Raw genomic sequence first — 22,686 nt, 5'->3', positions numbered from 1 at the left:
CCGCGCTCGTCAAAATCAAGAAGGGGTGGGTCTTCCAATGTCAACAAAAATAGCGAGGAGAAGGGTGTCGTTTTGTTTTTTCGAGGGAACAATTCAGGTGTAGAGCTGCTGCTAACGCCAGGACAGCATGATTCCTTCACATTGTTTTTAGTTTTCTTTGTAAAATGTCTTTCAATAAAAGCAAATATTAAGCAAACAGAGCGATTTATAAACAGACGTAACGTCACTGCAGAGGGAAGCGGAAGTGCCGCCAGACAACTTTCAACGCCGGCGAGAAGCGCACTGAGATAGACATCGTGGGCAACTTGTATTACAGCCCATGTAGTCCAACTTAACTGCAAACATATGGACACTTTTAAACTGCAGATATATATTTTTTTAATGTTATGTTTTGGGTCTTTCATGCCTTTATTGAGAGGACAGTGGATAGTGTTGGAAACAGGGGAAGAGAGTGGGGATGACATGCGGCAAAGGGCCAAGGGCGGGAGTTGAACCCGGGGCTGCCACATCGAGGACTATAGCCTCTGTGTATGGTCGCTGATTTAACTGCTGAGCTAAACCGGCGCCCAACTGCAGATATTTTTAACAAAAACATCCGCAGCCCTTTCAGCAACTGTGGGATATGAAAGTAAATTACATTTAGATGATTTGGGGGCGCTGGTCTAGATCAGCGGTTAAAGCGCAGCCTCATGTATGAAGGCCAAGTCCTCCATGCGGCGGTGCCAGGTTCAACTCTGACCCCCAGCCCTTTGCTGCAGGTCATCCTCGCTCTCTCTTCCCTCATTTCTGGCTCTATCCACTGATCTCTAAATAAAGGCAAAAAGCTTAATTTGTAAATGCAATATTACTCTTATAATTAATGTATTAAAAGACATGCTGTCTCAACGTTTTCCCCTACCACGAACAATAACACAAACGTGATGGTTAGGGATTAAAACAGCTCATATCAGAAGGAAAATGCATCAAATGTAAGAAATAAACAGTTATTTATATCGAACACATTCCTCTTCATTTAATCCCAACGCCTCTCTCCGTTTGACAGACACACTGTGTTAAATGTAATTACGATCCAAGTCATTAAATCCTCATTTAAAGCCGTGTGTCAAACAGGATCCTTTCATGTATGTGTGTGACGATGCTCAAATTACAGCCTCGGGTTATGATCGCAGCCCGAAGCGTGGCGGTAATGACGGCTAATTCTGTCATGCTAATTCTGCTGTGATTCTTCTGTGCGAGCAGTTTAAAGGGAGCGTGTGGGATTAAAGTCGGGCAGGAACAGCAATCAAGGAAAAAGGACAAGCGTTCGGAGGTGGACTCAAACAAAGCTGCCAGATGTTCATCTCAGAGTCGATCATCTCAACCTGTTCTTACTCAGCGTTTAAAGCACAATATGTTCCACCAAAGTTAATACATTTTAAAACACGACATCTTTTTCCTGTATTTTCTCCTTTGTTGCTCATTTGTTCATGAATATTTAATGTTACAGAGAGATGATCTTAAACAAAGCTTCAGGGATTTAAACCATTTTAAAGCTGCATTAGAGTCCGCCAGCGCTTACGCTGATATTTGTGCTTATTGTGATGTCATTTCTTTGAGTATCTTCAAATGCATCATATCCCTGAAATCTGTAAAACCTGAGCTAAAAGGTTGTGTAAGTCAATAAACTATAATGATGGATAAAAGTATGCAAAGTGGGTCATACATGAAAGAAAAATACAAACATAGAGCATGTCTTTGAATCAAATCCTGGTAAATGACACTCAGGTCACACCTAGAGGAGCCATAGCTCGTGTTTAGGTGGACTCTGGTTTCACCGTCTCCTGGGACACGTTCCCAACATTTTCCTGACTTTAAAGCAACAAATAAAACACTCAATTCCAGACGAACAAGTTTTTTAACTACAACAAAACACGTGGACTAAGAAAGCAGAAGAGGAGCTGCTGATTCTTCCTCATGGATCACTTATAAACCAATGGTTTGCTCAAATATAACAATATAATAATGATTAGCCACCTCTCCAGCTTACATCACACATTTACACATGGCTTTATCTGTCTAATATTCTCCTGCAGTAGTAAATCAGTGAAACCAAAACCGCGTGCTAGTAAAGGATTTGTGTTATGAAAGGAAGGGAGGAATAAAGAGGAGGGATAAATCAGACCAGCAGTCACAAGAGGGAACGTACATCCTCTGTTCACATTCCCAGTCGTTCCATGTGAGCGCACTGATACGCACTGTACACAAAAGAGGCAGCCCAGGGGGATAACTTTGCATAAATGCCCCATTCATAAATGTCAGAAGCAGCTCGGGCAGCTCGCGAGCTACTTTTGAAACTCTACTCCCCGCTGAGGCTAAAGAGCCACGTTAAAAAGCATTCCAGAGGCCAGGTTTGAACGGCTTCCTAAAGCCGGGAATAAGAGACAGCGGAAATGTCCCTCTGGCGCGCGCCCAGCTCGGCAGAAGGAAAATGTGTCGTCCACTGGGCTCAATTAATTCAAAGATGCGGGACTGCTGGGCCGAGGGGTAGAGGGGTAGAGGGTGGAGGGTGGAGCGGAGGAAATGGGTCAGAGGAAGGTGAGAGGGCTGGAAGAAGAGAACCATACCTTTTTATGGCTACACTTTCAAGGTGTGACTTCATGGGAAAGCAGAAAGACAACAACCTTTATTAGAGGGATAGTTTCATATATATGTGGGGTTGGTTGAGGTACTTATCAATACAGAGTGTATTACCGATCAGCAAGGTGCCGGTTAGGAGCAAAACATACTTTCACCACTTCATATTAGAAGTTCCAGGTAAAAATGTTGACTTTAGTTTCTATTAGGGCTGCACAATCAATCAAATCTTAAGCCTGATAATGATGTTGTCTTCCAACGATTAAATAAACATGACTAACGGTGATATTAACGTTTTAAGAGAAAACTCTGCTGCATATCGAATCAAGCGCCCCCGAAACAGCCGCTCCCCCAGGGGGCGATGGAGAGGTTTGGGCTTCACTTTTGGGGGAGCTGGCATGTCATGTGATGAGTGCCCACTTTGCAGCAGCAGTTTAGAGTGGAAGAGTAAAAAAAAGAGACGGTCGGGAGAAACTAAAGTCAAATGTCTGGAACAGAAGACGAAGAGCTGGTCCCCCGAAATGGCTCGACATCGTTTCTCTGGAGGTATTTCAGGTTTAGGGTGAGTGATGTTAAGAAGACTAAATAAACTGCAAAGACGTCATGAAACCCACAAAGTGCAGCAAGATGAGTGTGTGAAGGCCGAGAGGAAGAACGAGCTACTCCTCGTCCTCGTCCAGCGTCAAGTCAGACATCCATCAGAGACGCTGCACAGAGACACCCTATCCACCCAACTCCTACAGACACACTGAAATCCCCCATGATGCACCACATTCAGCTAAAGAACCAGATTTTAAGTCTTTGTTTGATGCTAAATTTGTACATGAGCCTGAATGCAGCACGAAAGTGAACTGAAAGTGCTTTTGTTTGAAATAATCTTGCTGATCACTTTGGCCATAACCGTGCAGCCCTCGTGTACGTTGCATCTTTTAATGTTTTCGCTGCGTCACCTTGCAGTCAGACAGCCCTTTCCTCTGGCACTACTTTTTTTAACCGTCCAACGTCTGTATACCTACGCAGATCAGCTATTTAATATTATGATGGAGACGGACGAGAGACAAGAGGAGCCTTTTTATGAACCAGAATAGACAGGAAATAAGTTTCGCAGAGCGAGACGGGGCAAGAGAGAGTCAAAACGTCTGTCTCTGTTTGGGGAGTTGTTGAGTGGTTGATGGGTGGGTACAGCAGGGCTCTATCTGGCTTTCTGCAGCGGTTTTACACAATTCTCTTCAATGCAAACACAGAAATGTCTCAGTGTTGCCCATGGTGTGTTGATGTGCATATTTAGTGCAGCTACCCACAGCTGTGTGAGGCTAATATCACTTAAAGGACACACACTAATCTAATCTAATCTAATCTTAGCTCCTGTGTCTGCAAACTTCTTAACTATCCCTTTAAGAAAGACCTGTGACCTTTGACCCCCAGCAGGCCGATCAAACCGTCTCCTTTGTGTTTACATCAAGTATAATCTCAGGAATCCGAGCGTGACAAATGCCTGACATGCTTTCCTCTGGAGCCGGACATCAGCTGATATTGATCGTCAGGTGATGAGCAAAGGGTTCATGAGGTTGTCATGAGGAAACCGCCCGTTGAAGTCGTCATGACACTGTGGCTGACGTTTTTTTTGTACTCGATACACATGTACTTCATTGACAGAGCTTGTAAGACTCTGCACTGTAAGAATAGAGACATCTGAGTCAGGAAAAGATGAGATGTTGGAAGGATATACGATGCTGTAAGGTGCACACACACTTCCATTCTCTCTCACTTAGCTCTTCCCAAAACAGAGCTACACTCCGAGTACAAGACCGCGCTACGGAACTGATCATCTGAACACCAACGCACCTCAGCAGAAATCTTTTGCGCTGCAAGACCCACCCTGAAGTCCCTGTACTTTAGGAAAGTACGACCTCAAGAGTCGGGATCTTTTGAGAGGTAGTGCAGTGACTTTATTCAGAACTTGGTACCCACTTCTGAAACACATCAAGTTCCTCTAAAGCTCCCTCCTACCTAGGAAGGTTCCTGCGGTCCTCCTCCTCATCTCTGCAGTGTGTACTACCTCATCATAAGGACATCAATAAGTCTCAGAATCTGGACATTTTTAGGAGATCCTAAGAAGGTTAACAATCCTCTGTAGCTGCTTTTAGACGGCGATGAGACACTCAAACTCTCTAAAGAAACACACATAGTGATATTAAAACACAATATTCATGCCCACCAGCAGGAGCAGAAGAAGCAGGATGACTAATATCTGATGGCAGTGTTGGCTCTGCTCTCACAACGTGCCTCCAACACCAGAGCAATAACAAGCTTCCCTCCCCGCTCGGCTTGAGTCTCTGGGGCTGTAAACTAAACTTCACACCAGCAGCAGCAGGACGCCCGGGCCCACCTGGCAGAGCAGAACGCCAACTGCTGATTGGCTGGCACAGCAGCATGAGAGAGAGCAGCAGAACAGTCTGTTCTGACCTGTCTCTCTCTCTCTCTCTCTCTCTCTACTTGGCAGCCCATCATAAACAACCTCTCTCTCTGCATGAGTTACCTCGCTGCTGACGAGTTTCTCCCATGTGAGCAGAAGTGACACTTGTTTGTGTGAGTGTGAGTCCGCAGACACACAATCAGTGCTGGCACTCGACGGGAAAACAGAGACATTTATTTACTTCTTCTAGAAGCTCGGAGAGGGATGAAATCAATTATCAGAGCCCGTTGAGTCACCAGAGTCCCAGAAATACAGACATTTTGTAGATCTACGACAACAATTATTAACATATATAGTGATTTATTATTAATGTTTATTACATTTTTTCAATAGCATATAAAGTCCTTTCTTTAATACAAAGAAGTTTCCAATCTTTTTATCCCACGTTTTGTTATTATTGCAGTAATGTGGGATTATCAAGCAAAGTAACACTGCCAGAAACGTTACATGCACCTGACACAGTTGCGTTACAGTCCAACTGAATCTAATGCAAAAATACTTCTGGACTATTACAGGTCTTTTGGATAATGCAGCATATAACCTATAAACAGGTAATGCAGCCCCTTCTCAAACTGGGGGGTGTCTCCATCTTTGACTTCGGACCTCTGCTGACCTCACCAGAATAAATCACAACAATCTAGCGGATTGAAAAAACAAGGCTTTTTAAAATCATTCTAGTACCAACAAGCTTTAACTTGATCATTTGTACAATAAAAGCTCGATTTAGGGCTGCACTTTTAAATTGTTTAACTATTGCAACTGCAATAGTCGTGCGATTGTGAGGCAAATATACTCAAACACATCAAGCGGCTAGTTTATTGTTGCTTTGTCCAAAAGGAGTACTCACACAACAAAAGTTCTTCTGTTAGTGCAGCTCTTCACCAGAGCACAGAGCGAGCTGACCGCCGTGCAGCAGAGTCTGTGTGTCACCTGCATGTAAACTGTAAACAAGCACTCTGCTGCTCTCACAGGTCATGTCGGCGGTGTGATCGAGGCAGGCTTTTAGTTAAGCGTGGCGGCTTTTCAGTGTGTGTGTGTAATGCTCGTCCCGCTGCTTGTTAACACTGTGGCCACATACGGGGGCTGGTAACGGAGCGGACGTGCTGCGGAGTGTTTACTTGTAGCCGCTACACCTGCAACACAGGCACGGCGTGATGTTGTGTGTGCCGACAGGAAGTGGGAGACGGTGCCATCACCGAGCTGGGCACGCTGCTCGAACATACATTTAAACATCATGAGAAGTAGATGGTATATCGTAAAAGTAAAGCAACTGCAGCCTACAAGTCTGTTTGTATTTATTTCATGAAGAATAGTGTCTCCTGAACTCTCTCTACTTTTTAAAAACTCTGATGGTTTGTTTGTATATGCACATAAAAACACACTAAATTGATCTGGTATACTTTAATGATTTTCTTTTTTATCACAGAAAAATATCCCAGAACAAAAAGTCATCGCAATGTCAGATTTTTCCAGTATCGTGCAGCCCTCGATCTGTTCTCCGCAATTTTGTATCGATACAATACTGTCATGCAAAGTAAAGTGATTCTATAGTGTCCAGTGACCTGGTGAGACACCTCTTTCTCACACACACCTGCACACACACTTTCATGCAAACATGCAAAGAGTGAGACCCTCGTACTGAGAGGAGCGGTCGACTATCTGAGAAATACAAACAAACACAACCTCTGATCCCATGAACTCTGCGTCTCAGGAGATCAAAGGCTGTGAGAAGACGCTCTGCACTCAGCGGGGGGACATCACTGAGATCCAACATTGTATAGATAACAGCTTGACAACATGTGAGCAGAGAGAAATGCACTGGCTTCTTATGTAACTGCACCTTCACACAGCTGCACTGGTGATCTTCTCTACCAGGAAACCCTCAGTCAGAGGCGGAGAAGTTAACGTCTAACTAAGAGGCTCGTGTTTACATTAAAGTGAAGCCCGGCCCCCTCGCAACATGCTGCCCTGCTGGAAGGTCACACCATGGGAGGAAAAACACCAAATACTAATGTGTAACAAAGTCAGAATCTTACCACACAGTCGATAACAGTGTTGTTGAGGGGTGGAAGAAAATATCAAAACACTTTATTTTGATACGGCATCGATTCTTAAAAACACTGAATTGATTTTTAATCAAGAGTTTAAATGCAAAAAGGACGTTCTTCTCCTAATAAAATTTAAATCCCTGAATTTGCAAAGCAGCCGACACTGTCGATCAGATACCAGAGCAACCATGAACAAATATACAAAGATTGCATGCCATAGAACTTTCTGTTATTAACTAGTAACATAAATGAGTAACTCTAGGTTTAAAAAGAATACAACGAAAACAATTTAGTGTGGAGAAGGTTTGTTTGACACATCTCTCTCACTTGTGTCTGCTGAAGAGTATTAAAAAGACTGATTGTTAATGTACAGCTGCTGCTGTATTCAGTGAATTAACTGTTTAATTATCGGGTCAGAGGAGGAGACGTCTGCAGATAATTTGGCTCCTGTTAAAAACCTCAGGATCAATAAATGATAATGGTATCCTATCGTAAAAATTTGATTTAAAATGGATAAAATGAGCCTTGCTTACAGTATCACAAAATATCACAATATATTGAATGGTGAACATTTATTATCACGCCAGATTGTTTCTAATAAAACATCCTAAATATTCTTTGCAGATAAAAAACACTGAGCATGATATTCTATCTCTGAAAGAACAGATGCTTGAATGGTTGGTTATAATGACGAACGACAAACAAGAATGATTACACAGGCGAGTAAGGAAACTTCAAATCAAGTCTAAATAATAACAGAAATCAGTCGGGCAACATATTTATGAGAAAAATGAAATAAGTTCCTCTAAAATTGTTTTGATTATAAATCAGTGAAGTAAATAACGTGGTTAACATTTTGTTTATTAAACATGAAAGTGGGGAACGAGCTCCCAGAGAGCAAATTTGAATGTTCATTATTCTGGTTTTATCCGACTTACAAAGCCTAATGACTGCAGCGGAGTCAAACTGTGATCCAAGAAACATTTTATTCTCTTGTTTAGAAAGAAATTCTGTATTGAAATTAAAAGACTTCAAGCTAACAAAGATAAATTAATTGGTTTAAAATGTGCAACAATTATGACGCTCTATTTAATGCATGGCAGTGTGGCACAGCTCTCTGCAATGACGCTCAAATTCAGACAACTTTAACGTAATAGTTCTTTAACTTGCCATTTTATAACATGAAATAAGGGCTGCACTATGAGTCCCACTTTCTTTGTCATCAACATGCTGAAGTATAATAATAAGAATTTGATTGTGATTCCAACCTTTTGACATCAACAGACAAAACATCTAATTGATTTATAATTGGAGTATTGGCTTTAATACGACTGAGAAATTGCAGAGTAGCAGTTGGAACGCTGCAACAAAGCAACCTTTAGCCTTCCAGCTGTCTGTGCTGTGCAGAAACATGTGCATGATCGCAGATAACCACACACACCCTGATTTCACTTCATGCTAACACCTGCACACACACACTCTTGCACAAAACCACATGTGCACTCACTGAGAGAAAGACAGAGCACTTTCCCTCGCCATGCATCGATGGTCTGCGGCGGAGGGAGGAGCGAGAGGGGAAGGAGAAGGAGAAGGACAGGACGGGAGGAGCAGGTGGATGGTGACAACAAAACAGAAAGCGTGCCAAGCTGCCAGGCCTGGCCAACACTCAAGTGTATTCTAATGTGATTTCTCATTACATAACAGAAAGCTGGCACACGGCCGCTCCACACTGTAGCTTGGGAACAAACACACACACACACACACACACACACACACACACACAGAGACAACAGCAGCTAAAAGTCATTCCTCTTCGTCTTCTCATATGAGGATAAATGCAGCTGACAAGAAGGCCTTTAAATCTCCCTTTAACCAACAATGCACGAGTCATTTTAACCTCCATTTATCTACACAATGCGTGGGCAAAGACGACACCTCTAGGTCAAAGAATAAACATCAGAATTTATCTCATGTCGGCTGCAGGGCTCATGCTAACATCTGGACATATTTACAACCCCATCAGGGCACAACAATACGTTGGTTTGGCTGCATCAAGTTGTATGAGGGACTGACAAATCATTTTCCAACACGTCTGACTTTAATGTAGTTTATTTTGTAATTATTTGTAATTACAGAGATTCTTCTATGTAGTTTGGGAGGACTTAGTACAGGTAAAATCGACACCTGCCTCCCCTTGCCTTCTGGCTGCTAATTCACCTGCTTTTTTTCAAGAGAGTTTTAATGTCTTATGTTTATAAAAAGGATTTTAAAGATGCTTTTCCACCATGCAGAGAAAGTTATTATATACCCAAACCCGTGGCAATATTTGAACTTGATAATCATGAAATGTAAAACGAATTAAAAATGCACGAAATTATACCAACTTTCACATGAACGCATAATTCCTGTCTCTGAAGGCTGACCCAGCTGCATTGTGTAACCAGACCTACATTTATCTGTACATGTGTCCATATGGAAACAGCCAGAGGCATATACCAGTGCATTAAGAAAGCCCTGTCAGAGTGGGTTACTTCTTTATGTATTTCCATTATAGGCCTACAGTGGGATACATAAAAGGGGGTGGAGCAAGAGCAGCTGTAGTGTATAAAGGGGATTATAGGTGGTTATATAACCAGTGACCTGCCAGTGCAGGCCTACTGATCCTGGCACAGCGGAGTACAGCGGCTTAAAAGAGCGGCTTACCTCTGCAAATGACTCAATTCAACCTTAAACTGACATCATCTGTGACCAGATACATAACGCCATCAGTGACATAAACATCTGTCCTGTTTATAGTGACTACCACCCACATTTCTGCCTGCAAGGAATCAGTGAACCGTAGTCTTACTCACATTTACACAAACCTCCTGGAATATTAAAAATAACAATTCAGATTCTAAAAAGAAATACGTTATTAATGAAATTAGGATAATATGAACTGGAAAGCATCACTTTAATATTTAATTATGATTTTTAATGTACGTCAAGGCTACACTATAACCACCAACCGCGAGTATTCTGGTGACATAAGATAACTTGGATGATACTACACGAATGCATTTCTGTATAACTGCACACTGACTCACTGCTGTTTAGTGTATTACATAAGCCGAATTTCATAGTAAATAACAGACGATTCACAACGCAGCTTTGCGAGTTTCACAGGTCAATAATAAAGTAATAATGCGATACAAACATTAAATTGCCTGTTTTTTAAATGGAGTTTGGTTTGACGGTCTCTATGAAGCAGAGATAACGGGGCTCAGCGGGCACTGCTTCTTACCTTGGCTTGGTTTATGAGAAGCCCTACGAAGGTGGACACCAGCATGGAGCCGGACATGCTGCCTTTTCTCCGCATCTCCTGCTTCAGAAACGGGAAAGCGGCGGCCGGCGGCTCCTCGGGTACGGTCACCGTGTAGGACTGTCGCATGCTCGGCATGCTGGCGGTGGGAACGACCGGGTGGTGCGGGTTTATTCAGACGAACAGTGGAGACTTTCTGGGCGCTTCTGCTCTTCAGTCTTTTGCAGGAATTAGACGTTTGTCTCCGTTTCTGATAGGCTCCCTGCCTGGTGTCAGTCATTCATTCATATAACGGCACCGACCTCAAAAATCACGCCAAGTAGAGGACCTGTGGCTTTCCCTTTAAATTACTCTACCTACTGTATAATAACCCTACGGGAAGCGACGAGGCACAGGTTAAACGGATAAAAAAAGACTTACTTATGACAAAATAGATTACTATTGTTCCATTATACTCGGCAAGTGTAGGGGACGCGCGTGTCAGGTCTGTAAATGGCAACAAATGTAGCCCGAATTGTGCTCCCACTCCGTTTTACAGGTCTGAAGCTCCGCCCCTTTTGGCTCGGGTAAAGTCGGCCTACATCAAACGTCAGCGACCGCCTCCTCTCGTACTGCTTACGTCACGGTCCATCCTTCTCCACGCTGCTGTAACAGTCTGAAGGACTGTGGTCCAAGGAGACTAGTCATCTTTTAATGATCATGACAGGAAACGACCCACATGTTCCAGGTCGTTATTTTATAATCCACTATGTATTCATTTTAAAGTAGCACCATGATAAGATATAAATGGCTCCATAAACGTGACAAAAGGAATGTGATTCACTACAGTGTGTCCCCATGGTTCTTAAATTAGACTCTGCAGTCCTAAAAAAGGGTTATTAATGAGGCTTCCTGTGGTTCAAGCACACAAACAATAGGGGGTTTAGTACTTATTAGTTTCACTCTGTTGCAATAAGAGGATGAAGGAGAATTACCGCTGCAATTCTAGATTTAACCAGAAGTTTGACAACACAAGTGCAGACAGTTACACTTCTATAAGGCCAATTTAATTATGTATTGTATTATTCATTCTGAATCTGAAAAAATGTTTACACAAGCCCCAAAAATGCCCGAGTTGTTAGCATACATTAGCTTTTTTTACAGGGCAGTATTAGCATTATTTTAAAGTCTTGATAAATCCATATCCAATCTTATTTCTCCATTCATCTCTCATTTGTTTTCCACTTACTCCTTACAGTAAATATCTTGCTAGTTAGAAACTAATGCTCTACTATAGTTAGCAGGTAATCGCTAACTAGCCTGACAGGTAGAGTGCATGTAGCGTAGCCTGCTGTATGGTAGACATACCGGGAAACCAAAACAATGAGCTAAAAGACGCTGAAATGCTTGAGGGGTCTTCAGAGTGGGGTGATAACTGTTGGTCATTTGATCCATTCTGAACCATTGTTAATGTTATGTTGAATATTGATGATTGAAAAGAACTTACTGTACAGATGTTCTTTCCTGCTCTGTCACTAATGACCTAATGTGGTATTTAACCACCCTGATATTCTCTAACAAGTTGCACTAAACTAGTCTGAAGTTGTTGAGGAAACAAATATGCCAAAGATTGGAGTTAAAACAACAGAATTGAAGGCTAATAATGAATGCATGTAATCCATGAAAAAAAATCAAAATATTCATATTGAATGTTAAATCAATGCTGTAAACATTATTAAAGCAGCTTTAAGACTGAGCACACTATAAGCGTCAGTGTTGGGTTACGTTACTTTTAAAAGTAACTTGTTACATTACTACGTTACCTCCTGAGAAATTAATGCGTTAGATTACTTTAGCATTACGAAAGATAAACCCCATTTATGACTCGTGGGTTATACCATCAGGACGGCGTGTAGCGAACTGTATGTCTACTTTTGAATGTATCGACTCTACCGTCTGACAGTGAACTGGGCAGAGACATACAGTATTAGGCACAGCTGTTTCCATGACAACAATACAACACAGGCTCTTAGTCCCACCAGTGTTGTGGAGCTGTGTTTAGCTGCAGATGCTTCTTCACATTCGAAGTCGAGCTCTTCACAGCTGACGAGCCCTTATCCTCCAGACACAGCTTAGATTTCACCGTCATGTTCTCGTCACTTTCACCCAAACTTTCAGAATAATGTGAATATTTCCACGAAGTAAACGTCCTCTCTGCCATCTCGCTAGTTGAGTTAGCTAGCTGCACATGTGCACTGACACAACTGTGTTTATCTTCTGCTGGTTCGTAGCTTCCATACAGCAATTTTTTTTGCCAGTAACGGATTACTTTTAATGAAAAATTAACCAAATAACGGATTACTTGACTTGCAGAACTAACACGTTACGTTACTCATTACAACTGAAAAGTAATCTTAGTACTTTAATGGATTACTTTGTAAAGCGTTAACCCCAACACTGATCAGTAACATAAATTGTGTTTCTCTGTTGTGCTGCTATGATAACTTGTTTACAGTGTTCTCCTCTTAGTACCAGAACAAACCTTGTTTATACACATCTTGTTTTTAACTTGAGCGCAGCAAAACATAATTAGGAAAACATGCTGATGTTGTATCTGTGTGTTTCAATTCCATAACCTTGGTCTGGTGTCAAACAGTGTGACTGCGTCCGGCTTAGCCAGAAGCTGCTGGCAATGAGTTGTTACATCTTTTTTTAGTTAATGAGAGGTGAAATGAGGTGAAATATTAGGAGTAGCATAACAAAGTAAAGCTGGTGGTTACAGAACATAAAGCCGCTGCCAATAAACACTTGATGAAACATGTTGTTCAATGCTCACCGTACACAGGAAGACTTGGGTAAAGAATAAAGTTTGACACCTTCTCACATCTGAAGACATCTGAGTCATGACTACAACACAGCAAAAAATGGCTATATTGCATCGTCACTACTAACAGGACAACAACTTGATCCACAGCTGTCTTTGTGACTGCAGTGGTTCTTATGTTATCTGCATTAAGTCAGTATTATCTGTGTGTCCGTCTCCTGTCTGTCTCTATCCATCTCTCTCTTTCTCTCTCCTCCTCTATCCCTCTCTCATGGTCCATTCAGTTTCAGCTGATGTCTGTTCACCAATGAGTCTGTTTCTGCTCGAGGTTTCTGCCTGTTAAAATAAAGTTGTTGTTGCTCATGGTGGATTAATATTAGGTCTCTCTAAATAATAGAACAAAGAGTACAGACTAGAGCTGCTGTTTTTGTAAAGTCCCATGAGATATCTTTTGTTATGATCTGTCATTATATGCATAAAAATAAAAAATTGATTGGTTGATTGAGGCCTTAACTTTTTTGGCCTTTTTATGACTTTATTCAGAGTGAGAGGAAAGTTGATTAATGTCGGAAATAGGACAAGAGAGAGTTGGGATGACACGTGGCAAGGGGCTGGGGGTTAGAGTCAAAGCTGGGGCCGTGGTTTATATGGGTCCCGCAATTTAACCGCAGAGCTAAGCCTTGGCCTTAAAGCCTTAACTTTTGTTGAGTTAGCATTACCAGTTTTCCTTTCTCCCTGCTTCAAACTTTCCTCCTTCAGTGGAGCTAACCGCTGTCCTTCCTCGAGTCCTCTCCATGTTTACTATCTCTGCCATTTCTTTACTTCCTGTTTGGTACTTCCTGTTTGGTACTGTTTGGTTGTTCTATTGGTTGTTGGCAATGTTCACATGATTGAACTTTACTATTTGCATGAGCCCAGACTAAAATACTACTGAAACGTCAAGACAAGAAAAAGACTGACTGAAGACAGCTTGTAATGAGTTTTATGATCACCTCAAAGTTACAATCTTGAAGATCTCAGTTTCGTTCTCTTTGGCGGCACCTGTGGCGATAAACGGTAATTGCAGGAGCACACTTTCCATATATCCACAGTGTTGCATGTGTTCGTTCAGCCATAGTAGATTACTGTTTACTCGCAACACTTGCAGAGACCAGAAAAGCAGCCGCTTAGCTCCGCCTACCCTCTCTGGCAGACCAACCACTGCTGGCTGATGGAAAACACGTCACTGATTTTCTGCGAAAGTCGCACCAGACACCAAGTCTGTAATACTGCAAATGCAAAGGCTTTCATCAGAGGGTCACAGGCTCAATCACCATTGTGTTACCTCATTCGGGGATAGATAGATGTGTCTGTTACAGTCATGAAAAGCTGTTAGTTGTCAGCCATTTTTAAAGAGAAGTTTCTAAACTTGTGCTGCTAATGACTAAGAAAGATGAATGTGCTGTGCGTAACCTCCCACTAACAGGTGGAACAGTAAAATACCAACCAGGGAAAATGAGAATCTTCAACTCCACACTCATCTCTTTAACCTGGCTTTTACTTGGACTGTGTCATTATTTATTGCGTTATATTTTTAAGTTGTAATCTTCTTTTTGAATCATTTTTTATCTTTTGTGTTTATTTATTTTACTCATTTTAAGGTGACGTTTAACATTCAAGCATTTATTTGTTGTTGACACTCTGAACTGCTTCAAAGATGCAACAAAAATAAAGTTGAGATGAGGTGAGTTACATGTGCTTGGCCTGCTTGCACCATGTCTTGTCTTCATGTCCAAATAAATAATCAGATTGTCTTCAGAGAAATATTTAAAAGCACGGTGGGATCGAGTTTGTATGTGTACAAAGAAATAAGTGCAACATGTCCCCGAGCAGCAATCTCATGACCGAGGCTCAAACGTGTGTACACAACAAATATCCAAGGAGCACATTCCACCAGGCTAAACGTCTGTGTGTGTGTGTGTGTGTGTGTGTGTGTGTGTGTGTGTGTGTGTGTGTGTGTGTGTGTGTTTGTGTGTGTGTGTGTCTGAATGTCTAAATTCTTGAGATGGAAAACTACAGTGTGAGAGACGGTGGCAAAGAGTCAGTGTTTGTTTTAAGATATCTGCTGTCTGGTATTAAATGGGGCAAATGGCACCTCTGAGTTGTGTTATCTGTTAGAAGAGTACTAATACCCAGGCTAGCTAGCTAAATTAGCCACATAACAATGAAAACTCTTCTCTTAGGTGTTCACATTAAACTGAGATACATCATGCACCTTTAAAGGGCAACTTAAATCACTCATCGTTCTTGATAGGAGACCTGGACCCTTATGCAACATTCCTACAAGGTACACGGCATTCTTGAACTTGCAAGCCCCGATGCTAAATGTTGATGTCACCTGGTCTGTACAGTTGCAATGTGCCGGAGAGCTCAGGGTAGCGTGTGGGAGAGGTCCAGAACAGAGTGAAGCTTTCAGTGTCAATGTTCCAGCACAGAATGAAGTCTTCTGTACAGTCGAGGCAGAGCTGGATATCAGATCGAGAACGAGATAGAAGCAAAGGCGGCAGGAGGGAGGGGCTAGCAGGGTTTTGAGGTCGCCCTGAAAAAGGTTAAGCCCAACTCCTCCCCGTAATGTAGAGATGAAAAATAATTAAAAAGTTTAATGTAAAATTATCTTACTTATGATGTGAGAACTGTGAGTGATGACCGCTGACCTTTGCTGCTTGTTGATTGGTTGGTTCTTTTCATTGCTAGCCTGACAGCCCCAAGCACTAACCTTACTAAAGTTAGCCAAACAGTTTGTAGTCCAGCAGGTACTTTAAGTGTTGAATTAATTCAGTAAACTACAATAAGTGTGTCCTATCCGGTGTGTTAAAGCTAACAAGCTATTTAAAGACCGCTGTACATTAGTTATCGCGTAAAAAAAGACGAGGAAGAGTGGATGAGGTCAGTGGCGAAAACTTACACGTGGCTAATTCCAGGAAAAAGGATGCTAATTACTAATATGATGAAGGACACTGTGATGCCAAACATGGAGGACAATGAGTAAAATGAAGAAGAGAGAGGACTGTCAAAGCAAGCAGCACTGATATTGTTGGTTTAAGTCGTTGGTTAAAAGTAGCTACTAATGTTAGCAGCAGCTGCTAACTAGCAGGATTTGTCCGGATGTTTTATAAGCTGTGTCCCACTTCAGGGGCTGCATCCTTCGAAGGACGTATTAGAAGGCCGATTGTGTCACGGCACGTTGAAGGCTGTTCCATTTCGAAGGCTCCTTCAGATGCTGCGGACAAATGTGTCCTCCTTTTCATGGGCCACGAAGGATCCATCGGGTGCGTCCTTTAAGGGCTTAACATTCTTTACATCTTTGTGCACCAATTCAAACAAGATGGCGGACTCTTAAACGGCCGAGGAATACACTTTCAGCTCAATCGAATAGCTAGAGATACAAATGTTTAAGGGGCCTTGAAACTTCAAATTAACTTTGAAATAATAGGTTAAGTTATGTGACATTAGTTATTTTAGCTAGTTAGCCAGCTAGCTATCTGTTGCTAAGTGACAGGAGCAGCGCTTTTTGACACAAGGGTAAGGGCGGGAACAGCTGGTGCTGCGAACAGGAAAATCCTCCGTAAACCAGACCGTCATATTTCACTCCGGCCTCAGCGGTCTACAAAGGCTACGAATGACTCATCCTTCCTAGCCTGCGTCCTTCGAAGGATGCAGCCCTGAATTGAGCGACAGCTACAGTTTTTTTTTTTTTTTTTTACCACAAACAGCGTTACTTACCCCCTTCAAAGCTACCAGAATCCATTGACAAAAACATTACTTTTACCTCGCAGAACACTGGAGTTGTTGGTGTACCACTGATTCAAAAATTAGTTTATTGGTTTTATTGTGTGGCTTTGGTGTTTCACAGTGTTAGCTTGGATCCAACACAACACAGTAACAAACTATCTAACCAGCACAAGGAAAGCAACTCCCCTGTTCTGTGAGGTAGAATTACTGTTTTTATTTCACTGCAGTCTGGTGGCTTAAGAGGGCAGTTTTTGCTAACAGTTGTTTCTTGTTAAAAAGTATCTTACCTCATCAAAGAGGTCTACTTCTGTGGCGTACTTTTACAGGGTGTATTTGCCATGAAAAATTACATTGCAGCTATTACAGCTTGCTGAAGCTGAAGCACTGGGGGAATCTACTGGGGCAAAAACGTTTAGTAGTAATTATTTATTTAGACTCCTAAATGTGTTTAAATTAGAGCCCATGGATCTACAGAAAAAGTTTAGTATTCTGCCTTTGACTACAGCTGTAATGTTGTTCTGATATGCCACACACTGACCCACAAATCCTGCCAAGCAGTCCATGACTGAAATACTAAAGTACTGCCCTTTAATACCCAGAGAACAAAATAAAACTGTTCCAGACTTTGTTTGTTTTTATCAAACCAAGGCGGCAAACTGAGAGTCGGACGGTCTAAAAATAAAGTTGGCTCAACAAAAAGTCTAGACACAAAAACCTGAGCAGAACAACTCGGGGCACAAGCGAGCCAGCTTTCACTCAGGCATGCCTCCCCATCCTCCCTGTGGCTGCCTGTTTGTAGGATCAAAGAGCAGAAATGTGTGTGAGAGGTGTCTTTACAAACAGCTGACTCAAGGTGAGGTAACACTGCACCTTGTCTCAGGTTTATGAGTCACACATGAACAAAACCTGAACGAGTAATTAACAGGATTTCACTGAGCTTGAAGATGATTTTTTACCAGTCAGTCGACCGACCAGGCTGCAAACGAGCCAAAAGCTTACCTGATCAGGTGAACCTCTTTGTTACGAGGTAGAACTGGACGTGAATAACGCTGCAATAATAAATCAGTGTGTGCAAAACTACAGCAAAGTGTTGGGTTATAATTGTACTGTTATGAAAGTTTGATTACAACCTCTTTGATCACCTGACCGCCTTCACCGTTTGACCTATTTTCAGAAATCCTCAGACCTCTGCAAACATTTTGAGTTCAATGTTTCACAGCCGATAGAAACAATGGTGCTTAAATCAACCCAAGTTAAAATAGAGTGTAGATATCTTCTCAGGTTGGTGGTTTAAGCACAGATCTGAATCAGAATGGTAACCACTGGTAAGAACCAGTGGAAGAGTGAACAACAGAGAAACAAAAGTCAAGTGTCTGGAACAGAAGACAAAGAGCTGGTCCCCTGAAACAGCTCGCCATCGCTTGTTTGGCGGTATTTCAGGTTTAGGACGAGTGATGTTAAGAAGAACCAATAATCTGGTCATGATACCTGCGTCTGCGCCGCAAAGCAACACAGCTAACTTGTTCAAGAAGCTGAAAAACAAAGTGCAGCATGATGAGTGTATGAAGGCCAAGAGGAAGAACGAGCTACTCCCCGTCCTCGTCCAGCGTCAAGTCAGACATCCAGAACAGAGACGCTGTACAGAGACACTGAAATTACCCATGATGCACCAAATTCAGGTTAAGAACCTGATTTAAGGCTCAGTCTGATGCAGAATTTAGTTAAAGTCAAAAGTTGATACTCAAGTGAAGTATAGATATCTAAAACCTCGACTTCAGTACAATAACAAAGTACTTCCCTCCTCTGTGTTACACCATAAGAGACGCAAACAGACATATGACCACAGCAGAACCTCAGGTTACTTCTTGTTCTCCAATCCTATCACTGTATATTCACTGGATATTACGAAACTGGAAGAAGTAGAGCAAATCAGAACGAGGTCAAATTGTACATGTTGAGAACAATGCAGTGCGCTGAGAATGCTGTCGGACATATTTGGCAACTCGAATAAACAATCCAACTCCAGCTCTGATTAAAACCTTCAGCGGAGAACGAGGAGGTAAAAGGTGATCGAACTGGGTCAGAGGGATATACATTTGTTTATACACCAAACACGACCAACGGATGGCTGGAGTTGAACTGTCAATAGCAGAGGAGCGGTGTTCTATAGACAAACTGATACTCTATTAATAAAAGGAATAAAGCAGCTAAAGACTATTTTAATTGGATAATGTACTGCACAATGACTTAATGGCTCTTATTAAGCGATCAGCTTTAAATGTAGCTGGAGGTTCTTTTAAGCATGTGCTAACTAACAATTGTTCTTCATAAAAAATGTATCTTTTAATAAACTTTGCTGCTAATTAGGCTCCTACTGATACAAAAGATAAATAAAAAATATAGTTTTTGTCCGTTTAAAACCGAGGACAGACAAAGTGCTGATTTAACAAATCAAATCAAGTATCCATTTTTCCAAGACGAAGCAGAAGAAGAAGAAGCAGAAGAAGAAGAAGCAGAAGAAGAAGAAGCTATACTTTCTTAATCCCCGAGGGGAAATTCTGTTTTTACAAACATGCTACACACATTGGCCCACATACACACATGCACAAACAGGACTCCATGCACATGCACTAATGGAGAGATGTCAGAGTGAGGGGGCTGCACATGGACGTGCGCCCCGAGCCCAGGAAAGGAGCTGGCACCTCTCCAGCTACCAGCCCAAATCCAAGCTTGGTCCAGACTGGGAGTTGAACCACCCTCCGGTTCCCAAGCAAAGTCCCTACAGACTGAGCTACCGTCTACCCACCGACACGGACCCACTTTACTAGCAGCAACAAAAGCAAGCAAATAATAGTACTTGCAGCGTTGAGGCTGAAATGCTCCCAGACTTTAGAAGTTTCAGGACGCGATGGCGTTGCCTCTGCTGCCAACTTTTTGCTGTGTTTTGTTTACCTGTCCCGATTTCCCCCCTCGGGGATCAATAAAGGATTATCTTATCTTATCTTGTCACTTCCAGGTCACTGTTCAGTCAGGATCTGAGATCTCTCACAATCAGCTCTGGAAGACGCTGTTATGTCCACACAGCTAATTATTAACACACTATCAACAATTAAATCCGTTGTCGACTGATCGTTGCAGCCCTTATTTTAGGATGAATATCTTCGGGGAGAGACAGGATGGAAAAAAGGTCAAATAAAGATTGAGTTTTGTTTTCAGGTCTTGTATTTGGTTAAGATGGTTCCTCAGCTTCTGGGCTTTTCTGAAGCACACATTCATTTCTATATTTTATGTTGTTATTTTTAAACATGTTAAAAAATAAAAGAAAGAAATGCTAAGAATAATGCTGTTTAATGGAAAAAAGAGCCATATTTAATACGGTTATGCCGAGGACAAACCAGATCAGCAGATTGGTTTAAAGGGATGCCTGACATCTTTGTAATGGAAAAAAGAACATTTGCTTTGAGCCTCAAAAGTAACATATTTGATAAAAGTAGGAAAGAATCGATTGAGTTTATTTACCCGTAAAGAACCGACTTTAACCTTCCTGGTTGTTTGCTACAAATACTGGACTTTGAGGTTTGTTTGTTTTCTGTTGTTTAGTTTGATAAAGAATAAAATGTAAGATGCTTTGTGCTAACTTTCTACTAATATAAAATAAAAAATCTGTTCGTAAAACAAAGAAGCTCTGTAACTTTCATCATCCTGAACAATAAGAAAATCAAACAGCGCTCAGCATCTCTGCAGCCTGAGGACGGCTGACCTGATGTGAGACGATACGAGGTCACTAAGTGATCACACAGACTGTTTGTTTGATGCTCGTCATCTCTGACACGATTCTCTCCATGTTCGCTGATGACTAAAGATGTGCAGAAACACTGAGGATGTGGCTGAAGGCCTGGGGCATCACAGTGATTAAATGTGTGTGGAGTAACGGAGGCCGGAGGTTAATTACTGGTGCAAAGAGCCCAGCTGGTCACATCACGTTAAAGCCTCAGTGCTCCTCAGTGTGTGAATGACAGAGAGGTGTTGATAACTTCACAGGTTGGATGAGAGTAAAAATCAGGTTCAGGCTTGCCAGTTCCACAGCAGGAGAGGTGCCGGGTGCTTTAAGTTACCGATCTACACTCATAGATTAACATTAGCCTCTGCTGTGTGGTTAGAGGTATATTTGGGAAGCTAATTGGAAAGCTTAGTTGTGCACTACCAGTGACTTCACAGTGGAAGAAGTTAAACTACAGCAAAGATTGGGCGAGAAGACAATCGAACTTGACTATCTACAGGAAGTACAAGTCGTAAACGTTGAGTTGGACTACAGGTGAGGCGTGTGAGACATTACTGGCAGGTTTGTGTGACCATTTGGAGCAACAAAAGTGTTGATGAACAATGGGTTTAGCTCAGTGGGTGGAGCAGGGGCCCCATATACAGCTACGGTCCTCGACGCAGCAGCCGTAGGTTCGACTGCCACCCTCGGCCCTTTGCTGCACGTCATCCCCCGCTCTCTACTCCCAATATTTCCTGTCTCTCTTCAGCTGTCCTATAAATAAAGGCAAACTAGACACCTGAGGGAGAAATCCAGTTTGGTTCATTTGAGCTACTTCGAAAAAGAAGTTCAAAGTACTTTGTTAAAAATATGACGAATTTAAAACAAATGAAAATACAAAAAAACATGCTAACAAAAATGCCACTCACTTGGCCGTATTGCATAAAGCCCCTTCATGGTTCAAAGGTCATACATTAAGAAAAAGGAAGAAGAGCTCTGGTTGTGTATTCAGCATCCATCAGTCAGACACCTGCAGAGACAGGAGTCTAGGTGGGTTTTGTAACAAGCAGGGTTACTCAGTTGGCCAGGTAGCTACTAAAGACTGACTACTACAGACTGGGTGTCTGTGGCGACTTTAGCGGAAAAAAATCACCAGCAGCGCCCAGTTACTGACACGTTTTCCATCAGCCAGCAGTGGTTGGTCTGCCAGAGAGGGTAGGCGGAGCTAAGCGGCTGCTTCTCCGCTCTCTGCAAGTGTTGCGAGTAAACAGTAATCTACTATGGCTGAACAAACAAAGAAAAGATGGATGACTACAGATACAACTTCAACAAGAAGTGAAAATCCAAAGAAAAAGAAACAAACTCGACGCTCAGATGAAGCAAACAGTCTGAAAAGGAAAGCGACCGTCAGCCAGGAAAATCAAGAGTTACAACCGGAGCCAACCGTGGACGTCACACATGCAGCACTGTCTGGATATCTAGGAAGTGTGCTGCTGTAATTACCGTTTATCACCACAGGTGGTGCCAAAGAGAGTGAAAATTATATCTTCAAGATTACAATGTTAATAGAAATAATACCGACAAATTGGCACCATTTATTCAAGTTTCGTTTTAAAATTTTCAGACGTAAAACAGTGGAAATAAACCCCAGCTAACAATCCGTGGTGGACTTGTAAGACGAATAAAGCTGCAAGAAATGTTTTGTTGTTAAAAAAATGGGAATTTGTATTTTCCGACTTCAGTTTAAACAGTAAAGAAAAACATATTAACTCACATCTATTTAGGTTAATCCGATAATATAGTTTCAGATGTTTTTTACATAAAAGTGGCAAAAATATGTTTGCAAATGAAAGCTGCTGCAAAATATCAAACTAGCTGAGTTAAATGAACTTCTGCGTAACATGTGGGTCACTG

At 41.9% G+C, this 22,686-nt stretch overlaps 1 protein-coding gene across 3 annotated transcripts in view; it reads right to left on the bottom strand.

Annotated features, from left to right (window-relative positions):
• Nucleotides 1–22,686, bottom strand: part of usp2a (ubiquitin specific peptidase 2a) — a 56,630-nt gene that overhangs the window by 16,870 nt on the left and 17,074 nt on the right. Inside the window, exon 1 of one of the 3 annotated variants that reach the window (XM_069676559.1) lies at nt 10,421–10,854. The exons of the other annotated variants lie outside the window; for them this stretch is intronic. Coding sequence (XP_069532660.1) covers nt 10,421–10,576 — 156 coding nt within the window. The 5' untranslated portion in view covers nt 10,577–10,854. Of the gene's footprint in view, nt 1–10,420; nt 10,855–22,686 lie in introns of those variants that run through there. 3 annotated transcript variants of the gene reach the window in all.

Source organism: Semicossyphus pulcher, unplaced genomic scaffold (assembly GCF_022749685.1).
Source record: "Semicossyphus pulcher isolate SPU_LCO1_2020_fin unplaced genomic scaffold, fSemPul1.0.p SCAF_26, whole genome shotgun sequence".
Taxonomy (NCBI): domain Eukaryota; kingdom Metazoa; phylum Chordata; class Actinopteri; order Labriformes; family Labridae; genus Semicossyphus; species Semicossyphus pulcher.
The sequence above is the reverse complement of the archived record's forward strand: the minus strand, read 5'-3'. Positions and strand labels throughout refer to the sequence as shown.